Source organism: Oncorhynchus clarkii, chromosome 30, assembly GCF_045791955.1.
Source record: "Oncorhynchus clarkii lewisi isolate Uvic-CL-2024 chromosome 30, UVic_Ocla_1.0, whole genome shotgun sequence".
Classification (NCBI taxonomy): Eukaryota; Metazoa; Chordata; class Actinopteri; order Salmoniformes; family Salmonidae; genus Oncorhynchus; species Oncorhynchus clarkii.
Window position 1 is genome coordinate 33,885,315 of NC_092176.1, and position 21,930 is coordinate 33,907,244.

Below are 21,930 nucleotides of genomic sequence, written 5' to 3' on the forward strand. Positions count from 1 at the left end.
CAGTCAGAGCAGCATTTACAAGAGCAGTGACAGTCAGAGCAGCATTCACAAGAGCAGCAGGATGCGGAGAAATTAATTCTCAACACAGATCAGGGAATCATGGTTGTCATTCAAAAAATGGGTCAACTGGGACTGAGGATTAAGGTTACATACTGATAAACACTCGGCTGTTGGAGGGGTAAGGGATGATCAGGGGACCGCTGCGTACTGCTGTGGAGTGGCTCGTAGTGGTGGTGTTGGCTGTAGTGATAGAGGTGGGTGGAGGGGCTGTAGTGGCGCCGTGTGTAGTAGGCTGCTCTGTGGTAGGCCGTTGGGTGAGGATCATTGATCTGTCATCCTCCTCCTCCTTGACTTTAGGAACATCCTGAAAGGAAGAATCTAGGAGGAGATACAAAAATAAAATATAATTAAATGGTAATTGATAGCAAGGCAAAACGACATCTACTACTAACTTAGCAAATGGTATGGTATTACTGGTCACATTATGTTAATACTATATGCAATTAGTAAAATCTTAGTCAATCAAACCTTCTGAAGTAGCACCCTTTGGGACGGGCCAAAGGTTTGTCCTCTCACCTGGATGTCTGAAACCTGATTCAGTCTCCTGTTGGCTGATGATGGTGGACAGGAAGTCTATCTCCTCGTCCACTTCAGGGAAAGTGGTCACTTTGCCTGCATCAAAAAGGAGACAGAAGATGTGGGTCACTGGGTTTCAATGATTACACAATGATGAGGCAGCATTTCTAATGGAATTTCAGATTTTCCATGCGAGTGAAGGAGAGGAGAGGATGGGAGAGAGATAATGAATCATCCTCAACCATCCCAATGATTCCAGGTTTGACTCAGATCTACAATTACCATACTACACCATACAGAGTGCCTATGGAGACTGATTGTCCACAACAAATCAGTCATCAGATGCTGACAACATAGGCTACACCTAATCAACTACTTATATCCATACAGAATGAAACACTATGAAATACAGTCATAGCCACTGTACTGAATAGATCCAGTGTCTATTCATACTATACAGTGGATTTGGAAAGTATTCTGACCCCTTGACTTTCCCCACATTTTGTTAAGCTACAGCCTTATACTAAAATTGATTAAATAGCCCCCCGCCCCCCATCTACACACAATGCCCCATAATGAAAAGCAAAAACTGGTTTTTAGAAACTTTTGAAAAATGGAAATATCACATTTACATAGTATTCAGACCCTTTACTCTACTCAGTAGTTTGTTGAAGCACCTTTGGCAGCGATTACAATCACTGAATCTTCTTGGGTACGACACTACAAGCTTGGCACACCTGTATTTGGGGAGTTTCTCCAATTCTTCTCTGCAGATCCTCGCAAGCGCTGTCAGGTTGGATGGGGAGCGTCACTGCACAGCTATATTCTGGTCTCTACAGAGATGTTTGATGGGGTTCAAGTACGAGCTCTGGTTGGGCCACTCAAAGACACTCCTGCATTGTCTTGGCTGTGTGCTTAGGGTTGTTGTCCTGTTGGAAGGTGAACCTTCGCCTCAGTATGAGGCCCTGTAGGCTCTGGAGCAGGTTTTCATCAAGGATTTCTACTTTGTTCTGTTCATCTTTCCCTTGATCCTGACTAGTTTCCCAGTCCCTGCCACTGAAAAATATCCCCACAGGATGCTGCCACCACCATGCTTCACCATAGGAATCGTGCCAGGTCTCCTCCAAACATGACGCTTGGCATTCATGCCAAACAATTCAATCTTGATCTCATCAGACCAGAGAATCTTGTTTCTCATGGTCTGAGAGTCCTTTAGGTGCCTTTTTGCCAACTCCAAGTGGGCTGTCATGTGCCTTTTACTGAGGAGTGGCTTCCGTCTGGCCACTCTACCATAAAGGCCAGATAGGTGGAGCGCTGCATAGACGGTTGTCCTTCTGGAAGGTTCTCCCATCTCCACAGAGGAACTCTGGAGCTGTGTCAGTGTGACCATCAGGTTCTTGGTCACCTCCCTGACCATGTCCCTTCTCCCCCAATTGCTCAGTTTGGCCAGGCATCCATCTCTAGGAAGAGTCCTGGTGGTTCCAAACTTCTTCCATTTAAGAATGAGGCCACTGTGTTGTTGGCGACCATCAACGATGCAGAAATGTTTTGGTACCCTTCCCCAGATCTGTGCCTCGACACAATCCTGTCTCGGAGCTCTACAGATAATTCCTTCGACCTCATGGCTTGGTTTTTGCTCTGACATGCAGTGTCAACTGTGAGAACTTATATAGACAGGTGTGTGCCTTTCCAAATCATGTCCAATCAATTGAATTTACCACAGGTGGACTCCAAGTTGGAGAAACATCTCAAGGATGATCAATGGAAACAGGATGCACCCGAGCACAATTTTGATTCTCATAGCAAAGGGTCTGAATACTTACGTAAATAAGTATTTTATGTTTTAAATATTTTTGTTTTCAATTTTTTATAAATGAGCAAAAATGTCTAACCTGTTTTTGCTTTGTCTTGTTGTTATGGGGTATTGTGTGTAGATTGATGAGGGTGAAAGAAACAATTTCATCAATTTGATAAAAAGGCTGTAGCGTAACAAAATGTGAAAAAAGTGAAGGGGTCTGAATACTTTACTGAATGCACGGTATGATCTTATTAATAGAAATCAGGAGATCAACAGGAAACCACAGCTGACTAAAGGAAATGCAGAGTCTCTGCTACTTGACTCCAGAAGAAACACATTTTAATAGGGACCCAACATGGCTGCCATACGGAATTACATAATGTCATGTAAATGCACCATTAAGCATTAAGGCAGGAGAATCCGGGGATTATCGTGAGAATAACACCTGACTAAGGCCTTTTCTTAGGACCGAAGCCAAGCCAAGAAAAAAGCTGCAACAATGCTGCACAGGTATGAGTGTCAGCCTACCCCGGCCAAACCCTCCCCTAACCCAGACAAAGCTGGGCCAAACCCTCCCCTAACCCAGACAACGCTGGGCCAAACCCTCCCCTAACCCGGACAACGCTGGGCCAAACCCTCCCCTAACGCGGACAACGCTGGGCCAAACACTCCCCTAACGCGGACAACGCTGGGCCAAACCCTCCACTAACGCGTACAACGCTGGGCCAAACCCTCCACTAACGCGGACAGCGCTGGGCCAAACCCTCCCCCTAGCGCGGACAACGCTGGGCCAAATTGCGCCGTCCTATGAGACTCCCGATCGCGGCCGGTTGTGATACAGCCCGGGATCGAACCAACCCAAACTGTTGCAAACCAAATGCTAGGCTTTGAGCATGGGAAGACAGTGTCTAGATGCCAGGGGAGATGAAGTTGATCAATTGTCTGGCTGGACTGTGGGACAGTGGATGCATATTGATAATTCAAATGGAACTAATAACATGCATTACACGGGGATCGTGGTGAATAACAACCATTCTGCATTCAGGATCCAAACAATCTGTTTTATAATGAAGCAATAAGGCCCGATGGGGTGTGGTATATGGCAAATATACCATCCTTAAGGGATGTTCTTATCCACGATGCAACATGGAGTGCCTGGACACAGCCCTTAGCCATGGTATATTGACCATATTCCACCAACCCCCCCAGAGGAGCCTTATTGCTATTATAAACTTGTTACCAACATAATTAGAGCAGTAAAAATAAAATGTTGTCATACCCGTGGTATACGGTCTGATATACCACGGCTGTTTCTAATATTTCATAATGTATATAAATGTAATGTATGTATCTGCGTGACTCCATCCATATACCACATACTGGTACTCAGGACTGGGAGGAATGCCAGACAGAAGGAACTGCTCCATGCAGTCCCTATGTGGCAAGTGTGAAAAAACACCTATAAACAACAAGTGAATTGACAAATCGCTCATCAAGTACAAAAGCCTTGCGCAAACAAACTGTAGCCTATTACAAGCATCAAAGAGCTTTGTGTTGGCGGAGAGAACACACTGCATGTTTACATTGGATTGGTGTGTGATCCATCATACAGTTATGATGAGGCTCTGTGTGCCAGGGAGACAGACTGACTGATGCATGGTGCAGCGTGTGGTTCTGTAGTGTGTGTCCCGGCGTATTTTAGACTGAGTAAGCCAGTGATACTGTAATGCTGGCTGAATCAGAGAGTGAGTGAGAGTGAGGGGTGCAGTGTGTATGTGAGAAAGTGTGTGGGTATTGGTGAGAGTAGGTGAATAAGTGTGGTGCAGTACGTGGGTGGATGGGTCAGCCTCTCTGTCACGCAGTGCTGCTCTGAGCGTGTGGGTGAAGGGTACAGAGGGCAGGAGGGAGATACAGAGATAATGAGAGAGGGAGAAAGAAACAGAGAGAGGAAGATAAAAATACTGTAGAGAGAGAGTGATTGAGAAAGAGAGCAGAGAGAAGTACAGAGATAAAGATAGGAGGGGACAGAGAGAGATACAGAGAGAGAGAGATACAGAGAGAGAGAGATACAGAGAGATATCTGTCACAAAATGTAAATTCAATTCAAAAATGTGCTTTCCTTTATTGGCATGGTAAACATACTGTATGTTTACGTTGCCAAAGCAAGTAAAATAAATAAACAATAGTGAGAAAAGACAAAATTGTGAGAAAAAACAGAATGAACAGCTCTGCACACAGGTCAGAGAAGCAAAGTGCCCAGTCATCTAAGGTTATACAATACAGATGGGTTCACCTGTGGCTTCTAAGATCTGAATAATACATTAGTATAGATCCAGCTGCTGGGAACCCTGTAATCAATCCTTCCTATTCAGTCCAATTCAACTATTGTATTCAGCAGACCACAGATGACTCAAATTATCTTGTGTTCCTTGGATAAAGAAAATCATAAACGTATATCATCTAGAAGCTTAGCAAAAACCTGTATTTTCTGTGAAAAACAGAGGACATCCTTTGTGTGTGTGTGTGTGTGTGTGTGTGTGTGAGAAGAGGCAACCCCGGGATGCTGGCCTTCTAGGCAGAGTTCCTCTGTCCAGTGTCTGTGGTCTTTTGCCCATCTTAATCTTTTATTTTTATTTGCCAGTCTGAGATATGGCTTTTTCTTTGCAACTGCCTAGAAGGCCAACATCCCGGAGTCGACTCTTCACTGTTGACGTTGAGACTTTGCTGGTACTATTTAATGAAGCTGCCAGTTGAGGACTTGTGAGGTGTCTTTCTCAAACTAGACACTCCAATGTACCTGTCATCTTGCTCAGTTGTGCACCAGGGCCTCTCACTCTTTCTATTCTGGTTAGGGCCAGTTTGTGCTGTTCTGTGAAGGGAATAGTACACAGTGTTGAACGAGATCTTCAGTTTCTTGGCAATTTCTCGCATGGAATAGCCTTCATTTCTCAGAACAAGAACAGAATGACGAGTTTCAGAAGAAAGTTCTTTGTTTCTGGCCATTTTGAGCCTGTAATCGAACCCACAAATGCTGATGCTCCTGATACTCAACTAGTCTAAAGAAGGCCCGTTTTATTGCTTCTTTAAATCAGCACAACAGTTTTCAGCTGTGCTAACATAATTGCAAAAGGGATTTCTAATGATCAATTAGCCTTTTAAAATGATAAGGTTGGATTAGCTAACACAATGTTGGAACACAGGAGTGATGGTGGCTGATAATGGGCCTCTGTATGCCTATGTAGATATTCCATTTTTTTTAAGTCAGATGTTTCCAGCTACAATAGTAATTTACAACTTTAACAATGCCTACACTGTATTTCTGATCAATTAGATGTTATTTTAATGGACAAAAAATGAGCTTTTCTTTCAAAAGTGACCCCAAACTTTTGAACGGTAGTACACGTGCACACACACACGCAGTACAAATAAAGAAAAACCCTTGAATGAGTAGGTATCTCAAACAAATATACACAGACCCAGTCAAAAGTTTGGACACGCCTACTCATTCAAGGGTTTTTCTTTATTTTTACTATTTTCTACATTGTAGAATAATAGTGCAGACATCAAAACTATGAAATAACACACATGGAATCATGTAGTAACCAAGAAAAAGTGTTAAATCAAAATATATGTAATGTTTTAGATTCTTCATAGCAGCCACCCTTTGCCTTGATGACAGCTTTTCACACTCTTGGCCTTTTCTCCACCAGCTTCATGAGGCAGTCAGAGCTGTTGAGACTAACAACTTGGAACACTACGTCATTTCCATGTGGATAATATTTGGATGAGACGTTGATCAATGAGATTACAACCTATATGTTGGATTCATGTGTCCATCTCAACCAAAAATCCAAGTTATAGTATAAACTTTAAATACAGTTTGATTTGATTGAGTTCTATTCTTTAACTTTGATTTCTGGTTGAGATGGAGATGTGAATCCAACATATCAATTATTCATTTGTAGACAAACTGGAATTAAAGCGAGACTAAGTCCGTGGCACATTTATAACTATCCAAGCAGATGAATCTCATTCAAATGTTGATATTTGGTTGCGTTGACAATCAAATTTAATATCACTAAATATCATTACATTTGAAACCAAGCAGAGCTTGAAATCAGAGTTTGAACCCTATTGTATTGTTTATTTTAGTTGAATTCTGGCTTGAATTCAAACAACTGCTGTTGACGACATATCAAATACTATAGGTAGCCTAGTGGTTAGAGCATTGGACTAGTAACCGGAAGGTTGCTAGATCGAATCCCCACGCTGACAAGGTAAAAATATGTTGTTCTGCCCCTGAACAAGGCAGTTAACCCACTGTTCCTAGGCCGTCATTGAAAATAAGAATTTGTTCTTAACTGACTTGCCTAGTTAAATAAAAAAAATATAGGCCTAAATAGCACCATTGGTGTGTGATAAAGTATGATCACATTTTACTTTCTCTGTTAAACCTTTGGAATGACTTTGATAGCAACCGTGGATGTATTTAGTTTTTAAGTGGAGATCACTCAATAATCATTCTCACGATAGCACACTGGTAGTAGTCACTGACAAATATCATAGCTAAGCTGGGCTTGGTTTAAACCCTGGATGGGAGACCGAAAGGACACTGTAGCTGTAGATACATACATTTTCAGTAGGAGATGCTGCTCAGCCTATTGTTTATTTCTTCTGGTAGTGGATATGTTGAAATCAGACTTTTTAAATGTACAAATTCAACATATTTTAGTGAAGGTTTGTCTGTTGAAATTTGGTTACCATGATGATATAATCTTGTGGTTGAAATTTCACCCTCAAAACAGTTGATGTTGATGACTTTTTCCGATCCAATGTATTTACAAAGTAGATTCCACATCACAATACGTTGACAAATGACTTTGAAGCAACGTTGAATTGATCAGTTTGTACCCAGTGGGTAGGCGGTGAGTGAGTCAGAGCTGACTTCAGAGCTGAGTGGGATCTAATACAGGCCAGTGGGCTGCTCAGCACTTAACACTGGTAGCCGGTATCTCTCTCTATTACATCTCTTACTACAGACCAGTTTCCCAACAGCAATGGAACTTAGGCTTAAGAATGTTTTAACGGTGCATCTTTCCTACATCGACCGAAGATGTAACATGAGTTTACCAAAACACCACGCAGAGAGAATGTTTGCTAAGTGAGTCATTGAGGCATGTTACAATACAGATAGTATCAAAAGAAAGGAAGCACTGCTCTCGGATCAGTGTTCTACCTTTCCAATCTTACCTTAACATTATAATTATTACAATGACGGCAGATCAGCTCATAGAGAGATTTTAGCCTATCACCTAAAGGCTACAAATATTGAGGTGGCAAGTTGGGCTACACATTATGAAATATATTGAAACAGTAGCATACAAATAGTGAAATAAAACTTGATTTCAATATCATTCAAATATATAAGTCTATGAAGTCTATACTGTATTTATATATTTGAATACAGTCATCTCTGGTTTTTATTTGAATCCTGTGGTTTTATATCCTTGGATAGTTATGCAAAGAAATGGGTAATTTAGTATTTGTATGCAGTGTCACATTCATTCTGAAGATTCTAACGATGTGAACGTAGCCTTAAGATACCGGGTTCAGGCCAGACAGCCATGCATCTCACACAGATGGTGAATCAGGTGAAATGATCCCGAATATAAACTCATTTCCGTTTCAGTCTTTCGTCAATGGTGTACTGGATTTCTTTCCAACGCTAATCTTTCTTTCTTTATGTATGGTCTTGATGTTTTGTCCTCTCCAGTGGTAGAACTAAGACTACATCTAAGATATCTCTTTAGGGTTTTAGTGACAATTGTTTTCTATCGGTACCACTTTCATTTTGGCCAAAACCATAAGAATCTATTCCATTGCTCTAACACTCTCGAAACTGACCTTTTTCCTGAGCGATCATCTCTCATTCCCCTGATGACGCATCACCTAGCAGCATAATTAACACTCGTTAAAGTCAGAGGCTGTGGGGGACTGGAAGGAAGAGACTAAACCTAATAGCATCTTGCCATTAAAATGGAGCACCGTAAACTCCTTTTCACATTAAACTAGTCTCCTGTGACAACGAGAACATTAAAATGGAGCACCATAAACTCATTTTCACATTAAACTAGTCTCCTGTGACAACAAGAACATTAAAATGGAGCACCATAAACTACTTTTCACATTAAACTAGTCTCCTGTGACAACAAGAACATTTAAATGGAGCACCATAAACTCCTTTTCACATTAAACTAGTCTCCTGTGACAACGAGAACATTTAAAATGGAGCACCATAAACTCCTTTTCACATTAAACTAGTCTCCTGTGACAACGAGAACATTAAAATGTTACATCTGTTGGGAGATGGTGGGATATGACAAATGAAATGGAACAATTCTTTCTGTGCGCTGGTTTTGTGTCACTGGGGCTGCCGAAGAGGATGCACCCTGGTTCTGCACTAGTACAACTCCTCCCCTTCCTCCACGCAGAACCTAATTGAGTAGCTCACACAACATTTGGTTCTGGGTTGTCGAGATTACATTGAACATGTATGGCTTTAATGTTCCTACACTTGCAGTAGAAAACCAACAGCAATACATTAGTAAGGGTAAGTAAAACTTACCAAAATGAGGGGCGTGACTGGGTCTCCTCTTCACTATGCATCTGCCAATTGAGTTCTCTACCAGCGGGGTGAGGCAGGGGCCACAGTGTGAGCTGCCCGGCTGGCAGAAATGCCTCCTTGCTCGGGCACAGTCCAGGCTACGTGGGCATACGGAAGAAGACCCTGTGAAAACAGACAGACACAGACTAACATTAGTTTTCACATCCATTACTGGATCTCACACAGTTTGGATTTGAACTCCAGTACCCCTCCACCAAAAGTGAAAAAAGGCAAGCCTCTCTCTTCCTGACCGTCAGTGTTAATATCAACATCAGCAGACACATTACTTCATCGTGATATAATTTTAAATGTAAAAATTAAAATCAAATGTAAATTTAAAACAAAGCACTGGTCTCTAAGATAATAATAATCATTGAGGCTTCCATACAAATTGGACGTGACACCGAGAACTCATCTCATTATGCAGGCATTAAGTCTTACAGCCTAGCTATTATCAGGGAGCCTGAGGTGACAACGGAAGAGCGAATGAGAAGGAGAAAAGGGAGGAAATATCATAATAAATCATCATAGTCACCTGAATGTACAGCTAATATAGTCACCAGCTCTACCACACACCAAGCTACAGCTAATCAGACTAGATATGGGCCCTAGGGCGGCAGGTACTGTAGCTCAGTGGTTGGGCTAGTAACCATAAGGTTGCTAGATCAAATCCCGGAGTTGACAAGGTAAAAATATGTTGTTATGCCCCTGAGACAAAGCAGTTAACCGACTGTTCCCCAGGTGCCGAATAAGTGGATGTGGATTAAGGCAGCCCCCCGCACCTCTGATTCAGAGGGGTTGGGTTACATACGGAAGACACATTTCAGTTGAAGGCATTCAGTGGTACAACTGACTAGGTATCCCCTTTCCCCTGGTCAAAAACGGTGGACTAAATAAGGAATAGGGGTGTCATTTAAGAGCCCTAGTTTCAGAAGACAATATCTACTTCACTGCCTCTAACTGAAAATCAGGGATCTCAGTCACTTTAATTCCTCACTGTACCAAGTCTATGGTTGTCATAGAAACCAACCTCCTCTGACTTCAAAGTCTTTAGATTGTTATCTGAAGTTTGAAATAATACTGCAGGTTTAGGCTCCCATTGATGAGCACGCTGTTCCAGGTGGAAATCCCTCATTCTGACATGAAAAGATGAAGCCCGGAACCTACTTTTACGCTGCCGTTTGATAATGTTTTGGAGCCGGAGTTGGGCCAAGGTTGTGAACAGCTGTCTGATATATGGCTGTGTGCTGTGGGGTGAAGGTGGGATGCGTTAAGGGAGAGAGCTGTCAGCTAGGTCACTTTCACATGGAATAATACCCCTTAAATGACAGACCAAAATAGTGAGTGAGTCAGTCTGCCCAATGCTCCTGAGTCCTGCTGCGTTGTGTGTCTGTCATCATGCCAAGTAAGCCTGCTTAACAGAGTAAACGCCTGGCCAAACCCTTCACCAACTGAATAACGCTTTCCCCAGACTGATAAGCTGTGTGCCGAATGGCACCCTAATCCCTATATGGGGGTCGCCCTACTTTTTATACAGGGAATAGTGTGCTATTTGGGACACAGACCTAGTCTTTGGGATTTTCTGTGATATTTGAGGGCAAAAATGCTTGATTTTCCCACGGCAATTATTCCATTTTGCATGTCAATATGAGATGTTTGTCCAATTATTCCATTTTGCATGTCAATATGAGATGTTTGTCCAATTATTCCATTTTGCATGTCAATATGAGATGTTTGTCCAATTATTCCATTTTGCATGTCAATATGAGATGTTTGTCCAATTATTCCATTTTGCATGTCAATATGAGATGTTTGTCCAATTATTCCATTTTGCATGTCAATATGAGATGTTTGTCCAATTATTCCATTTTGCATGTCAATATGAGATGTTTGTCCAATTATTCCATTTTGCATGTCAATATGAGATGTTTGTCCAATTATTCCATTTTGCATGTCAATATGAGATGTTTGTCCAATTATTCCATTTTGCATGTCAATATGAGATGTTTGTCCAATTATTCCATTTTGCATGTCAATATGAGATGTTTGTCCAATTATTCCATTTTGCATGTCAATATGAAATGTTTGTCCAATTATTCCATTTTGCATGTCAATATGAGATGTTTGTCCAATTATTCCATTTTGCATGTCAATATGAGATGTTTGTCCAATTATTCCATTTTGCATGTCAATATGAGATGTTTGTCCAATTATTCCATTTTGCATGTCAATATGAGATGTTTGTCCAATTATTCCATTTTGCATGTCAATATGAGATGTTTGTCCAATTATTCCATTTTGCATGTCAATATGAGATGTTTGTCCAATTATTCCATTTTGCATGTCAATATGAGATGTTTGTCCAATTATTCCATTTTGCATGTCAATATGAGATGTTTGTCCAATTATTCCATTTTGCATGTCAATATGAGATGTTTGTCCAATTATTCCATTTTGCATGTCAATATGAGATGTTTGTCCAATTATTCCATTTTGCATGTCAATATGAGATGTTTGTCCAATTATTCCATTTTGCATGTCAATATGAGATGTTTGTCCAATTTGTCTTGAAAATGCACTGCCAAGGGAAAACGTTTGTTGACGTCTGGCTTGAATGATCCATATTATGCAGTAAATGTGCGGTGATTGGTTGAAATTGCGACCCCTCTGTTTGTACTGTGGTAATGAGGCAGTTTTATGTGTTTTATTGTGTAGTAATATATATGTGGGGAAATGAGATCGTAGAATCCTGGAAAGACTGGTCAGCATTTGTAGTGATGTGTTGTTTGAATGTCATATGTTGAACAATACGATTGAACTGACCTTAACCAAATAGGTTCTCCCCCCAAAATGTCTTCTGTACCTCCATGACAATGGGTGGCAAAAATGGCTCTCGACACCTAGGGGTGTAACCATGTGACCTAGCAGGACTAGAAAAGTACTGCTCCCCTCGCTCAACTCTGGACCAGAAGGAGGGGGAAAAAACTCCATCTCCAGCAGCCCGACCACAGGCCCTGGACCTTTGCCTTTAATGGCCAGAAGTGGTAACTGATACGTTTGGGGAAAAGTACCTTTTAGGGAATAGAACTTGTAATCCAGTACAGAAATTGGTACTAAACAGCCTCAGAAGAAAACAGAAGACTTAAGAGCTACTGTAGCCTGAACGGTACACTTAAAATAACCTAGAGTAGACATTTAGAGCACAGCCTCTGCAACTCAAGCAAGGAATCAACAGAGAAGAGCAACAATCATAAGGACACTAAATCAGGAGCAACCTGAAGGAGGAACCACCCAACTCAACCAGAAAGCACACACATCCATATTTTTCCATTGTTATCCTCCATGTGGCCTGAACAATCAAGAAGCCACAACAGATTTTGATTACAGACTGAGTTGAATAAAATGTCATGTTCAGGATCTCCGGACCTTCACTCCTTATCTTTCATTCTATTTCATGATCATTTTCATCATGTTTGTAAATATTTTGATGAGTGTTATTAAATGTTGATTGAATAAATACATTGTGTTTGTCTATATATACTGGTACAGAACTCCAACGGATCCACATCTTCAGATGAATAAATGTATTACTCTAATTGTAGTCTTCTAGAGTTAATAACCCAGAAGTAAGGTCTTCTTGGAAGACAATTTTGTCCAATAACTGGACTGGTGCCCCATTAATAATTGAATAGTATTAACAGTGGAGTAAAGTCAAGTATTTTATGTAAAAAAATACTTTAAAGTACTAATTAAGTAGTGTTTTGGGTATCTGTACATTACCATTTATATTTTTGAGAACTTTTACACCACTACATCCCTAAAGAAAATAAATGTACTTTTTAAGCCATACGTGCTTAGCAGGACAATGGTCAAATTCACACACTTAAGAGAATACCCCTGGTCATCCTTACTGCTTCTGATCTGGAGGACTCACGAAACAAATACTTTATTTATAAATTATGTTTGAGTGCTGGAGTGTGGAGGCTACTCGTAATTATTATTATTTTTTGCTTAATATAACGAATTTGAAATTATTTATACTTTTACTTTTGATATTTAAGTATATTTTAGCAATTACGTTTACCCTTAATACTAAAGTATATTTTAAAACAAATACTTTAAGACTTTTACTCAAGGAGTATTTTACTGGGTGACTTTCACTTGAGTCATTTTCTATCAAGGTATCTTTACTTTTACTCAAGTATGACAATTGGGTATTTTTTTCACCACTGAGTAATAAGTGTCCACAATACCCTGCACATTCAAGGGAAGCAACTCATTAAAGTAAACCTATCAATAGTAACCCTTGACTGACATCACATCCCATTGGAGGGCTACGCAGCTGAAACTCTGAAAGGCTGCTGCGGTTGCCATAACGACTGCCATGGCAACTGAGACTGTGTGACATCATCAGGTGTGAGTCACACTGTGAATGCAGAAGGAGGAGGGGGGGGGGGGGAAGGGGGTGGGGACCTATCAAGAGAGACAAATGGGGATGAACAAGCTCAGATTAAGACAAACGATAAGAAGAAGGGAACATTTATTTTAAGTTGGCTGGCAAGACCAAGGACAGGAGACCAAGGACAGGAGACCAAGGACAGTGTTTATGTTAAGTAGTAGGATATGTCCCATTCTGTTTCTGATAAATGTTAGCAACCAGATATTCATGAATCCCATCTGAATGTAATTGTATAGTAGCTAAACAATATAGTGATCTATTGTTATTTTTTTGCACAAATTCTCAGATTTGTCCTCATTCTTATAGTCCAGGCCTGAGCAAAGTCCGGCACGGGGGCCATATGTGGCCCGCGACCTGATTCAATACGATCCGCGGAATCATGCTCAGATCACATAAAAAGAATTGAGATAGTAAAGGTTTGAAAAATGTATTCGTTATTCAAATGAAAAGCACAATGAATACTGGCCTTTGTGTAATGATTTAACTCCCACCACTTGTGGGACATATATTTTAAAAGGCACGTATAAATAACAACTGTACGAGGACAGACAGTGGCTGACAGACACACCTCACAGTTACAAATAGTAGCTAGCTAGAAATTAGCGCAAAAGGTTGTTTTTCCAAAGAAAAGTAGATAATGAATGTAGGGTGTTCCAGCAAGAGTGGACATCGAAATGTTTTCTAAAGGAATTTTCACTAAACTGCATTCAGCAAACGACAGAATTGATAGTGCTAGCTATGTACTGTCCCACAAAATTGCTAAACATAGCAAGCCATTCGCTGAGGGAGAATTCATTAAATAATGTTTAATTGACTCTGCAGCAATATGAGCCATGTTGTGGATACAGTCACACAAGTGGTAAACTTCATAAGAGCAAAATCTTAAAAAACACAGGCAGTTTGTCTCACTGTTGGAGACAGAGTCAGGTCATGCAGATCTCCCCCACCACGCAAACGTGAGATGGCTGAGTTTAGGGATGTTGCTTAAAAAGGGTGTGGGACCTGAAGATTGGAGATTGCTGCATTTTTGCAAATGAAAATGTGGATTTCCCTCAACTGCAAGACAAAGAATGGTTGGCTGATTTTTCCTTCACTGTGGACATCATGACCCTCAAATTAACTAAATTCCAAACTACAAGGGAAGGGCCTTTTTGCACATCAGATGTACAGCCTTGTCAAAGCCTTCAAGGGAAAATTACTCCCCCTGACCCGCCAAGTAGAAGCCAACAATCTAACCCACCTTCCGACACTACTAGTCTGTTCCCTATCAGATGACCTTCTGACACTACTAGTCTGTCCCTATCAGATGACCTTCTGACACTACTAGTCTGTCCCTATGAGATGACCTTCTGACACCACTAGTCTGTTCCCTATCAGATGACCTTCCGACACTACTAGTCTGTTCCCTATCAGATGACCAGCGGGAGAAGTATACATCACTGCTGCGTGCTATGAACGGTGAGTTCTCTCGTTGTTTAGAGGATTTCAAAGTGTTGGAAAATGACATGCTGTTGGTTTCCTCTCCTTTCACCTTCAATGTGGATAACGCTCCCACTGACCTGCAACTTGAGCTTATCGATCTTCAGTTTGATGCAGTGATTGGAGAACTATTCAAAACAATGTCACTGACAAGGTTATATGCATCTCTCGATGAACAAAACTTTCCAAAGATGAGGAGTTATGCTCAGAAGAGGTTTGTACTGTTTGAGCTCTCTCTCTTTCTTGTGTTTTTGTGCATCCCCATTAGCAAGAGTTCTGTCCGTGGTGCTGAATGTAGTGTACATTTCCCTCCATTTAGTTCATTGCATGTTTAATAATGAAAATACCTACCAAAAGGAGAACATGGATGTAGTTTATTTCTGTGCATGTTAAAAAGTTAAATAAGTGGCATATCTGGATGTGAATTACAGTAGATATATCTGTCAACACAGTCATACACATGATGTATAATCCTGTAATGTGATTCTGGCCCGCGATGGCAAAAATATATTCTAATGTGGCCCTCCATGGAAAATAACTGCCCAGGCAGGTTATAGTCCGCGTCCCAAATGGCACCATATTCCCTTTAAGGTTGTGGTCAAAAGTAGTGCACTATGTAGGGAATAGGGTGCAATTTGGGACACATACTCAGTTTTCCTGATCTGACTAACAACATTTCTGACCCAAATTGCTACTTTGCATTTGACAAATCAGCCCTCTCAATTGGTCCTGACAGAGAGCAGATCTCCTATAATCTTCATTCAGCAGCAGCAGGGTATAAATCACCCTGGCTAAGTTCCCCAGAGAGCACAGTCTGTCTACAAATCAGCTAGTGTAGCCTAGCCCCAGCCTAGAGAAAGGAATAGTTTTCCTCTGTAGTATGTGAGTGGCATTGTGATCCTATCATTTCTGGTTTCTATCACTTCTAACATTTCTAATCCTACAAATTCCATTGAATTCTGTAGTGAGTGGTATGAACACCTAACAAGATCCGTATCCACTTGTGATGGTCTTTAGGCAGCATCCAGCTGCTTACTGTCTAGGCTAAGCCAAGCATGCACATATCTGACTATAAGCCATTCAAGAGCGGCATTCTATCGTTTTCTTACCTTATCTGACGGTCAAGAAATCCACTACACTTTAGAGGTTACCTGGTCCATTTAGCAGACAGACCTGGGTTCAAATATTATTTTAATTAATTTCTAAATACCTATCTGGGCTTGGTTGAGCTTGCCTGGCTTAAATGGACCAAATGAATTGGCCCAAAACGGTAAATCTAGTCCACCTGTCACTCAAGGCAGGCTAGAGTAAATGCTCAAAGTATTTTACGAGTCATCTTTTTTCGACCAATTGACATGTCAAAATTCTAAAATGTGTATTTTTCCATAAATATAGGCACACCCTATGTGTTTTAATAAAATCAACTATATGTAGACTACTGAGCTTGTCTGATGCTTTAAGCACACTGTGATTAAATAATTGAGACACAAATGACTCAAGGAGGGAGCCAGAGATCAAGATAGCCTAACCAGAATAAACATTTAAAAAACTGTTCCCGACCTTCCTCCTCCAGCTTCTGCCATTACGTTGCCATTACACCCCTGGGGTAGCCAGTAATAGCCAGTAACATTTAGTGAGGCCAGTAACATTTGGAGTGCCAATTTATCTTACCATTTCTACCGATCTGCGTGCCAGTTATGACATCCATATGCACATTGCTCCACAACAATTTAATTTATTTTATAATAAAGCCTTGGTAGCTTATAATTTTCATTAATCACAAATGATTTCATCTAAATAAAAATGAAGTGACTTTATTGCCATTCCCAACTACATTACCAGTCAATAATTGACACCTACTCATTCCAGGGTTTTTCTTTGTTTTTACTATTTTCTACATTGTAGAATAAAAGTGAAAACATCAAAACTATGAAATAACACATTGAATTATGTAGTAACCAAAAAAGTGTTAAACAAAAAATAGTTTATATTAGAGATTCTTCTAAGTAGCCACCCTTTGACTTGATGACAGCTTTCACACTCTTGGCATTCTCTCAACCAGCTTCATGAAGTAGTCAACCTGAAATGCATTTCAATTAACAGGTGTGCCTTCTTAAAAGTTAATTTGTGGAATTTATTTTTTTCTTAATTAATGCGTTTGAGCCAATCAGTTGTGTTGTAACAAGGTAGGGTTGGAACAGTATACAGAACATACAAACATTTTCCAACCAAGCAGATACGTCACGAAAGTCAGAAATAGCTATACAATGAATCACTTACCTTTGAAGATCTTCATAAGTTTGCATTCAGAAGGGTCCCAGTTAGACAATAAATGGTAGTTTTGTTCGATAAAGTCCATCTTTATATCCCAAAAACTCTGTTTTGTTGGCGCGTTTTGTTCAGTAATCCACTGGCTCAAAGGCGGTCAACATGCAGACGAATACATCCTAATAGTAATGTCAAACCATGTTTATAACTAACTAATCCTCAGGGTGTCAGTTATCAATAATATTTCAACTGGACAATAGCGCTTCCCCAGTCCCCTAACAAAAAGGTATTTTTCGTCATCGTTTTTCAGAAAACAAGCCTGAAACCATGACTAAAGACTGTTGACATCTAGTGGAAGCCATAGGAACTGCAACCTGGGCCCTAACCAATTACATAGTCAATAGGCATTCAATGGAAACCCACTTCCTGGATGGATTTTCCTCGAGTTTTCGCCTGCCATATCAGGTCTGTCATACTCACAGACATTATTTTAACAGCTTTAGAAACTTCAGAGTGTTTTCTATCCAATTCTGCCAAGTATATGCATATCCTAGCTTCTGGGCCTGAGTAACAGGCAGTTTACTTTTGGTACGTCATTCATCCGAATTTCCGAATACTGCCCCGTCACTAAAAAGTTAAGACATGAAGGTCAGTAAATCCATAAATCAGCCCAAATAAATGCTTCACAGATATCAAGTAAAAGACATCTCAAAATCAACTGTTCAGAGGAGACTGCGTGAATCAGGCCTTCATGGTTGAATTGCTGCAAAAAAAACTACAGGACCCCAATAAGAAGAAGAGACTTGCTTGGCCAAGAAACACAAGCAATGGACATTAGACCAGTGGAAATCTGTGCTTTGGTCTGATGAGTACAAATTTGCGATTTTTAGTTCCAACCACTTGTCTTCGTGAGATACAGAGTAGGTGAACGGATGATCTCCGCATGTGTTGTTCCCACCGTGAAGCATGGAGGAGGTGGTGTGATGGTGCTTTGCTGGTATTTAGAATTCAAGGCACACTTAACCAGTATGGCTACCACAACATTCTTCTATTATTCTACAATGTAGAAAATAGTAAAAATAAAGAAAAACCCTTGAATGAGGTGTCCAAACTTTTGATTGGTATTGTATATAAAAATAGACTACATAAAGCCAACAAATAAAAACATTGCAGCCTGCATGCAGGTAGAAATCACACATGGCCTGTATGCAAGGAACTTGAAACACTGTATCAACTTGGTCCAGCCAGAAGCTCATGCTAATAAACATGCAACATTGTATAAAATATTCTGTCCCCTCAGAGTTCTGTACCAGTAAGCTCTGGACAGACACAGTTGTAGGCTATTTGATCCAAGGATAAGTAGTAATCAGGTAGGCCTATTTTATGACATTACCACCGGATCAGAGAACAACATTTTTTTCTCCCCTTTCAAAATGAGTGGTTATCGAAAGGGAGGAACCTGGAAAGGTTTTTTAAATAGGCTACATTGAGGAACTATTGTCATTCTCAATGGATGTAAAAAACAGACTTAGTTTACTTGCTGTTTGAGTTGAAGAAAACATTTCTTTGCGAAGCTCCACAGCTCATTAGTGGTGGTGAGTTAAGACAATCAGAAATACAATCAGATCCCCCAAATGGGAACATTTATAAGCCTACATTTGCTCGCAGGCCAGGTAGCCTAGGCCTACTTCTATGCGTAATCAGGTGCGTGTCCTTACTCAACATTGACAGGAGCGCTCAAAACAAAACACAATGAATAAATTGACAACTCGGAAACAGAATGAAATAAATCAAAACTTGTTTCTCACAAGTGTAGCCTAGGTTGTGCGCTCTGCAAACAACGTGTCCACTCCGACAATGAGAACATTAAGAGACTAATAATAATAAATAAATACATAATAATATTATTATTGAATGCATTAACAGAAATGACAGTAACCAAACAAACATTGTAGATTAGAAGTTATGGTAATTAACGGTCAATCAAGACATGCAATAAAACATTACTTTTTTTGTTGCAACTGATCGACTACCAAATTCTCGGTCGACCAACAGCCTATTGACCAAACAATCGACCATTCAACTGACTGGGATCAGCCCTAAAGTATCTTTAAAATGTCAAACAGTATTTGAACCCAGGTTCACTAGCAGCTCATCTACTGAATACAAATCTACTCTGACAGAAGAGGGGAATGCAGTAGTACGATGTCTCCTACTAAGCCCAACCCACAGTGGGTCAAGACTGTCTGACATGACAGTGTTTTATGCCTATGAACTGTCTGCCAGAGTCAATTACATTCAAACTACTGCAGACCTTTGATTTAGAACAATGCCAATCGTTTTCTGGAGAACTCTCCAATGAATTCATGATCAGAATTCTAATTTAACTGACTCAAACCGAAATTAAACCACTGCTTCGGGATTATCAAAGCAATCGGGAAGTGGAACAGAACAGTATTAAAATTAAAACCCAAAGAAAAAGCCTTTTATAGTCGTCGGTCCCCTTCACCTCTCACTCAATTTATAGTCAGTGACATTGCCAATGTGAATGATTTAAACCCTGCGAGACTCAGTGTTAACTTCCTCAGTGCCAGCTGAGCTGCTCTCTCCATTCTGTAGTGACTATCTATGTGTACAATGCCCTCTGGCTCCACAACCTGCCGCGTAGCTCCTCCACAACCTACAGCGTAGCTCCTCCACAACCTGTTGCGTAGCTCCTCCACAACCTGCTGCGTACCTCCTCCACAACATACAGCGTAGCTCCTCCACAAACTGCCGCGTAGCTCCTCCACAAACTGCCGCGTAGCTCCTCCACAACCTGCCGCGTAGCTCCTCCACAACCTGCTGCGTACCTCCTCCACAACCTACAGCGTAGCTCCTCCACAACCTGCCGCGTAGCTCCTCCACAACCTGCCGCGTAGCTCCTCCACAACCTGCAGCGTAGCTCCTCCACAACCTGCAGCGTAGCTCCACCACAACCTGCCGCGTAGCTCCTAAACAACCTGCCGCGTAGCTCCTCCACAACCTGCAGCGTAGCTCCTAAGCAACCTACAGCGTAACTCCTAAGCAACCTGCAGCGTAGCTCCTCCACAACCTGCCGCGTAGCTCCTAAACAACCTGCAGCGTAGCTCCTAAACAACCTGCCGCGTAGCTCCTCCACAACCTGCCACTCCACAAACTGCCGCGTAGCTCCTAAACAACCTGCCGCGTAGCTCCTCCACAACCTGCCGCGTAGCTCCTAAACAACCTGCCGCGTAGCTCCTAAGCAACCTGCCGCGTAGCTCCTAAGCAACCTGCCGCGTAGCTCCTAAGCAACCTGCCGCGTAGCTCCTAAGCAACCTGCCGCGTAGCTCCTAAACAACCTGCCGCATAGCTCCTCCACAACCTGCCACGTAGCTCCTAAACAACCTGCCGCGTAGCTCCTAAACAACCTGCCGCGTAGCTCCTAAACAACCTGCCGCGTAGCTCCTAAACAGCCTGCCGCGTAGCTCCTCCACAACCTGCCGCGTAGCTCCTCCACAACCTGCCGCGTACCTCCTCCGCAACCTACAGCGTAGCTCCTCCGCAAACTGCCGCGTAGCTCCTCCGCAACCTGCCGCATAGCTCCTACGCAACCTGCCGCGTAGCTCCTCCGCAACCTGCCGCGTAGCTCCTCCGCAACCTGCCGCGTAGCTCCTCAAGAACCTGCCGCGTAGCTCCTCAAGAACCTGCCGCGTAGCTCCTCCACAACCAGCCGCGTAGCTCCTCCACAACCTGCAGCATCGCTCCTCCGCAACCTGCAGCGTAGCTCCTCCGCAACCTGCCGCGTAGCTCCTAAACAACCTGCCGCGTAGCTCCTCCACAACCTGCAGCATAGCTCCTAAGCAACCTGCAGCGTAATTCCTAAGCAACCTGCAGCGTAGCTCCTAAGCAACCTGCAGCGTAGCTCCTCCACAACCTGCCGCGTAGCTCCTAAACAACCTGCAGCGTAGCTCCTAAACAACTTGCCGCGTAGCTCCTAAACAACCTGCCGCGTAGCTCCTAAACAACCTGCCGCGTAGCTCCTAAACAACCTGCCGCGTAGCTCCTAAACAACCTGCCGCGTAGCTCCTAAACAACCTGCCGCGTAGCTCCTAAACAACCTGCAGCATAGCTCCTCCACAACCTGCAGCATAGCTCCTAAGCAACCTTCAGCGTAATTCCTAAGCAACCTGCCAGCGTAGCTCCTAAGCAACCTGCAGCGTAGCTCCTCCACAACCTGCCGCGTAGCTCCTAAACAACCTGCAGGGTAGCTCCTAAACAACCTGCAGCGTAGCTCCTCCACAACCTGCAGCGTAGCTCCTAAACAACCTGCGGGGTAGCTCCTAAACAACCTGCCGGGTAGCTCCTAAACAACCTGCCGGGTAGCTCCTAAACAACATGCAGCGTAGCTCCTCCACAACATGCAGCGTAGCTCCTAAACAACCTGCCGCGTAGCTCCTAAACAACCTGCCGCGTAGCTCCTAAACAACCTGTCGCGTAGCTCCTAAACAACCTGCCGCGTAGCTCCTAAACAACCTGCCGCGTAGCTCCTAAACAACCTGTCGCGTAGCTCCTAAACAACCTGCCGCGTAGCTCCTAAACAACCAGCCGCGTAGCTCCTAAACAACCAGCCGCGTAGCTCCTAAACAACCTGCCGCGTAGCTCCTAAACAACCTGCCGCGTAGC

At 42.1% G+C, this 21,930-nt stretch overlaps 1 protein-coding gene across 1 annotated transcript in view; it reads right to left on the bottom strand.

The window, feature by feature from the left end:
• LOC139389782 (neural proliferation differentiation and control protein 1-like) overlaps positions 1 to 21,930 on the bottom strand; it is a 42,244-nt gene that overhangs the window by 6,953 nt on the left and 13,361 nt on the right. The window contains exons 2-4 of the mRNA XM_071136729.1: positions 9,000 to 9,161; positions 577 to 672; positions 154 to 378 (exon numbers count right to left, since the gene is read on the bottom strand). Coding sequence (XP_070992830.1) covers positions 154 to 378; positions 577 to 672; positions 9,000 to 9,161 — 483 coding nt within the window. The remainder of the gene's footprint in view (positions 1 to 153; positions 379 to 576; positions 673 to 8,999; positions 9,162 to 21,930) is intronic.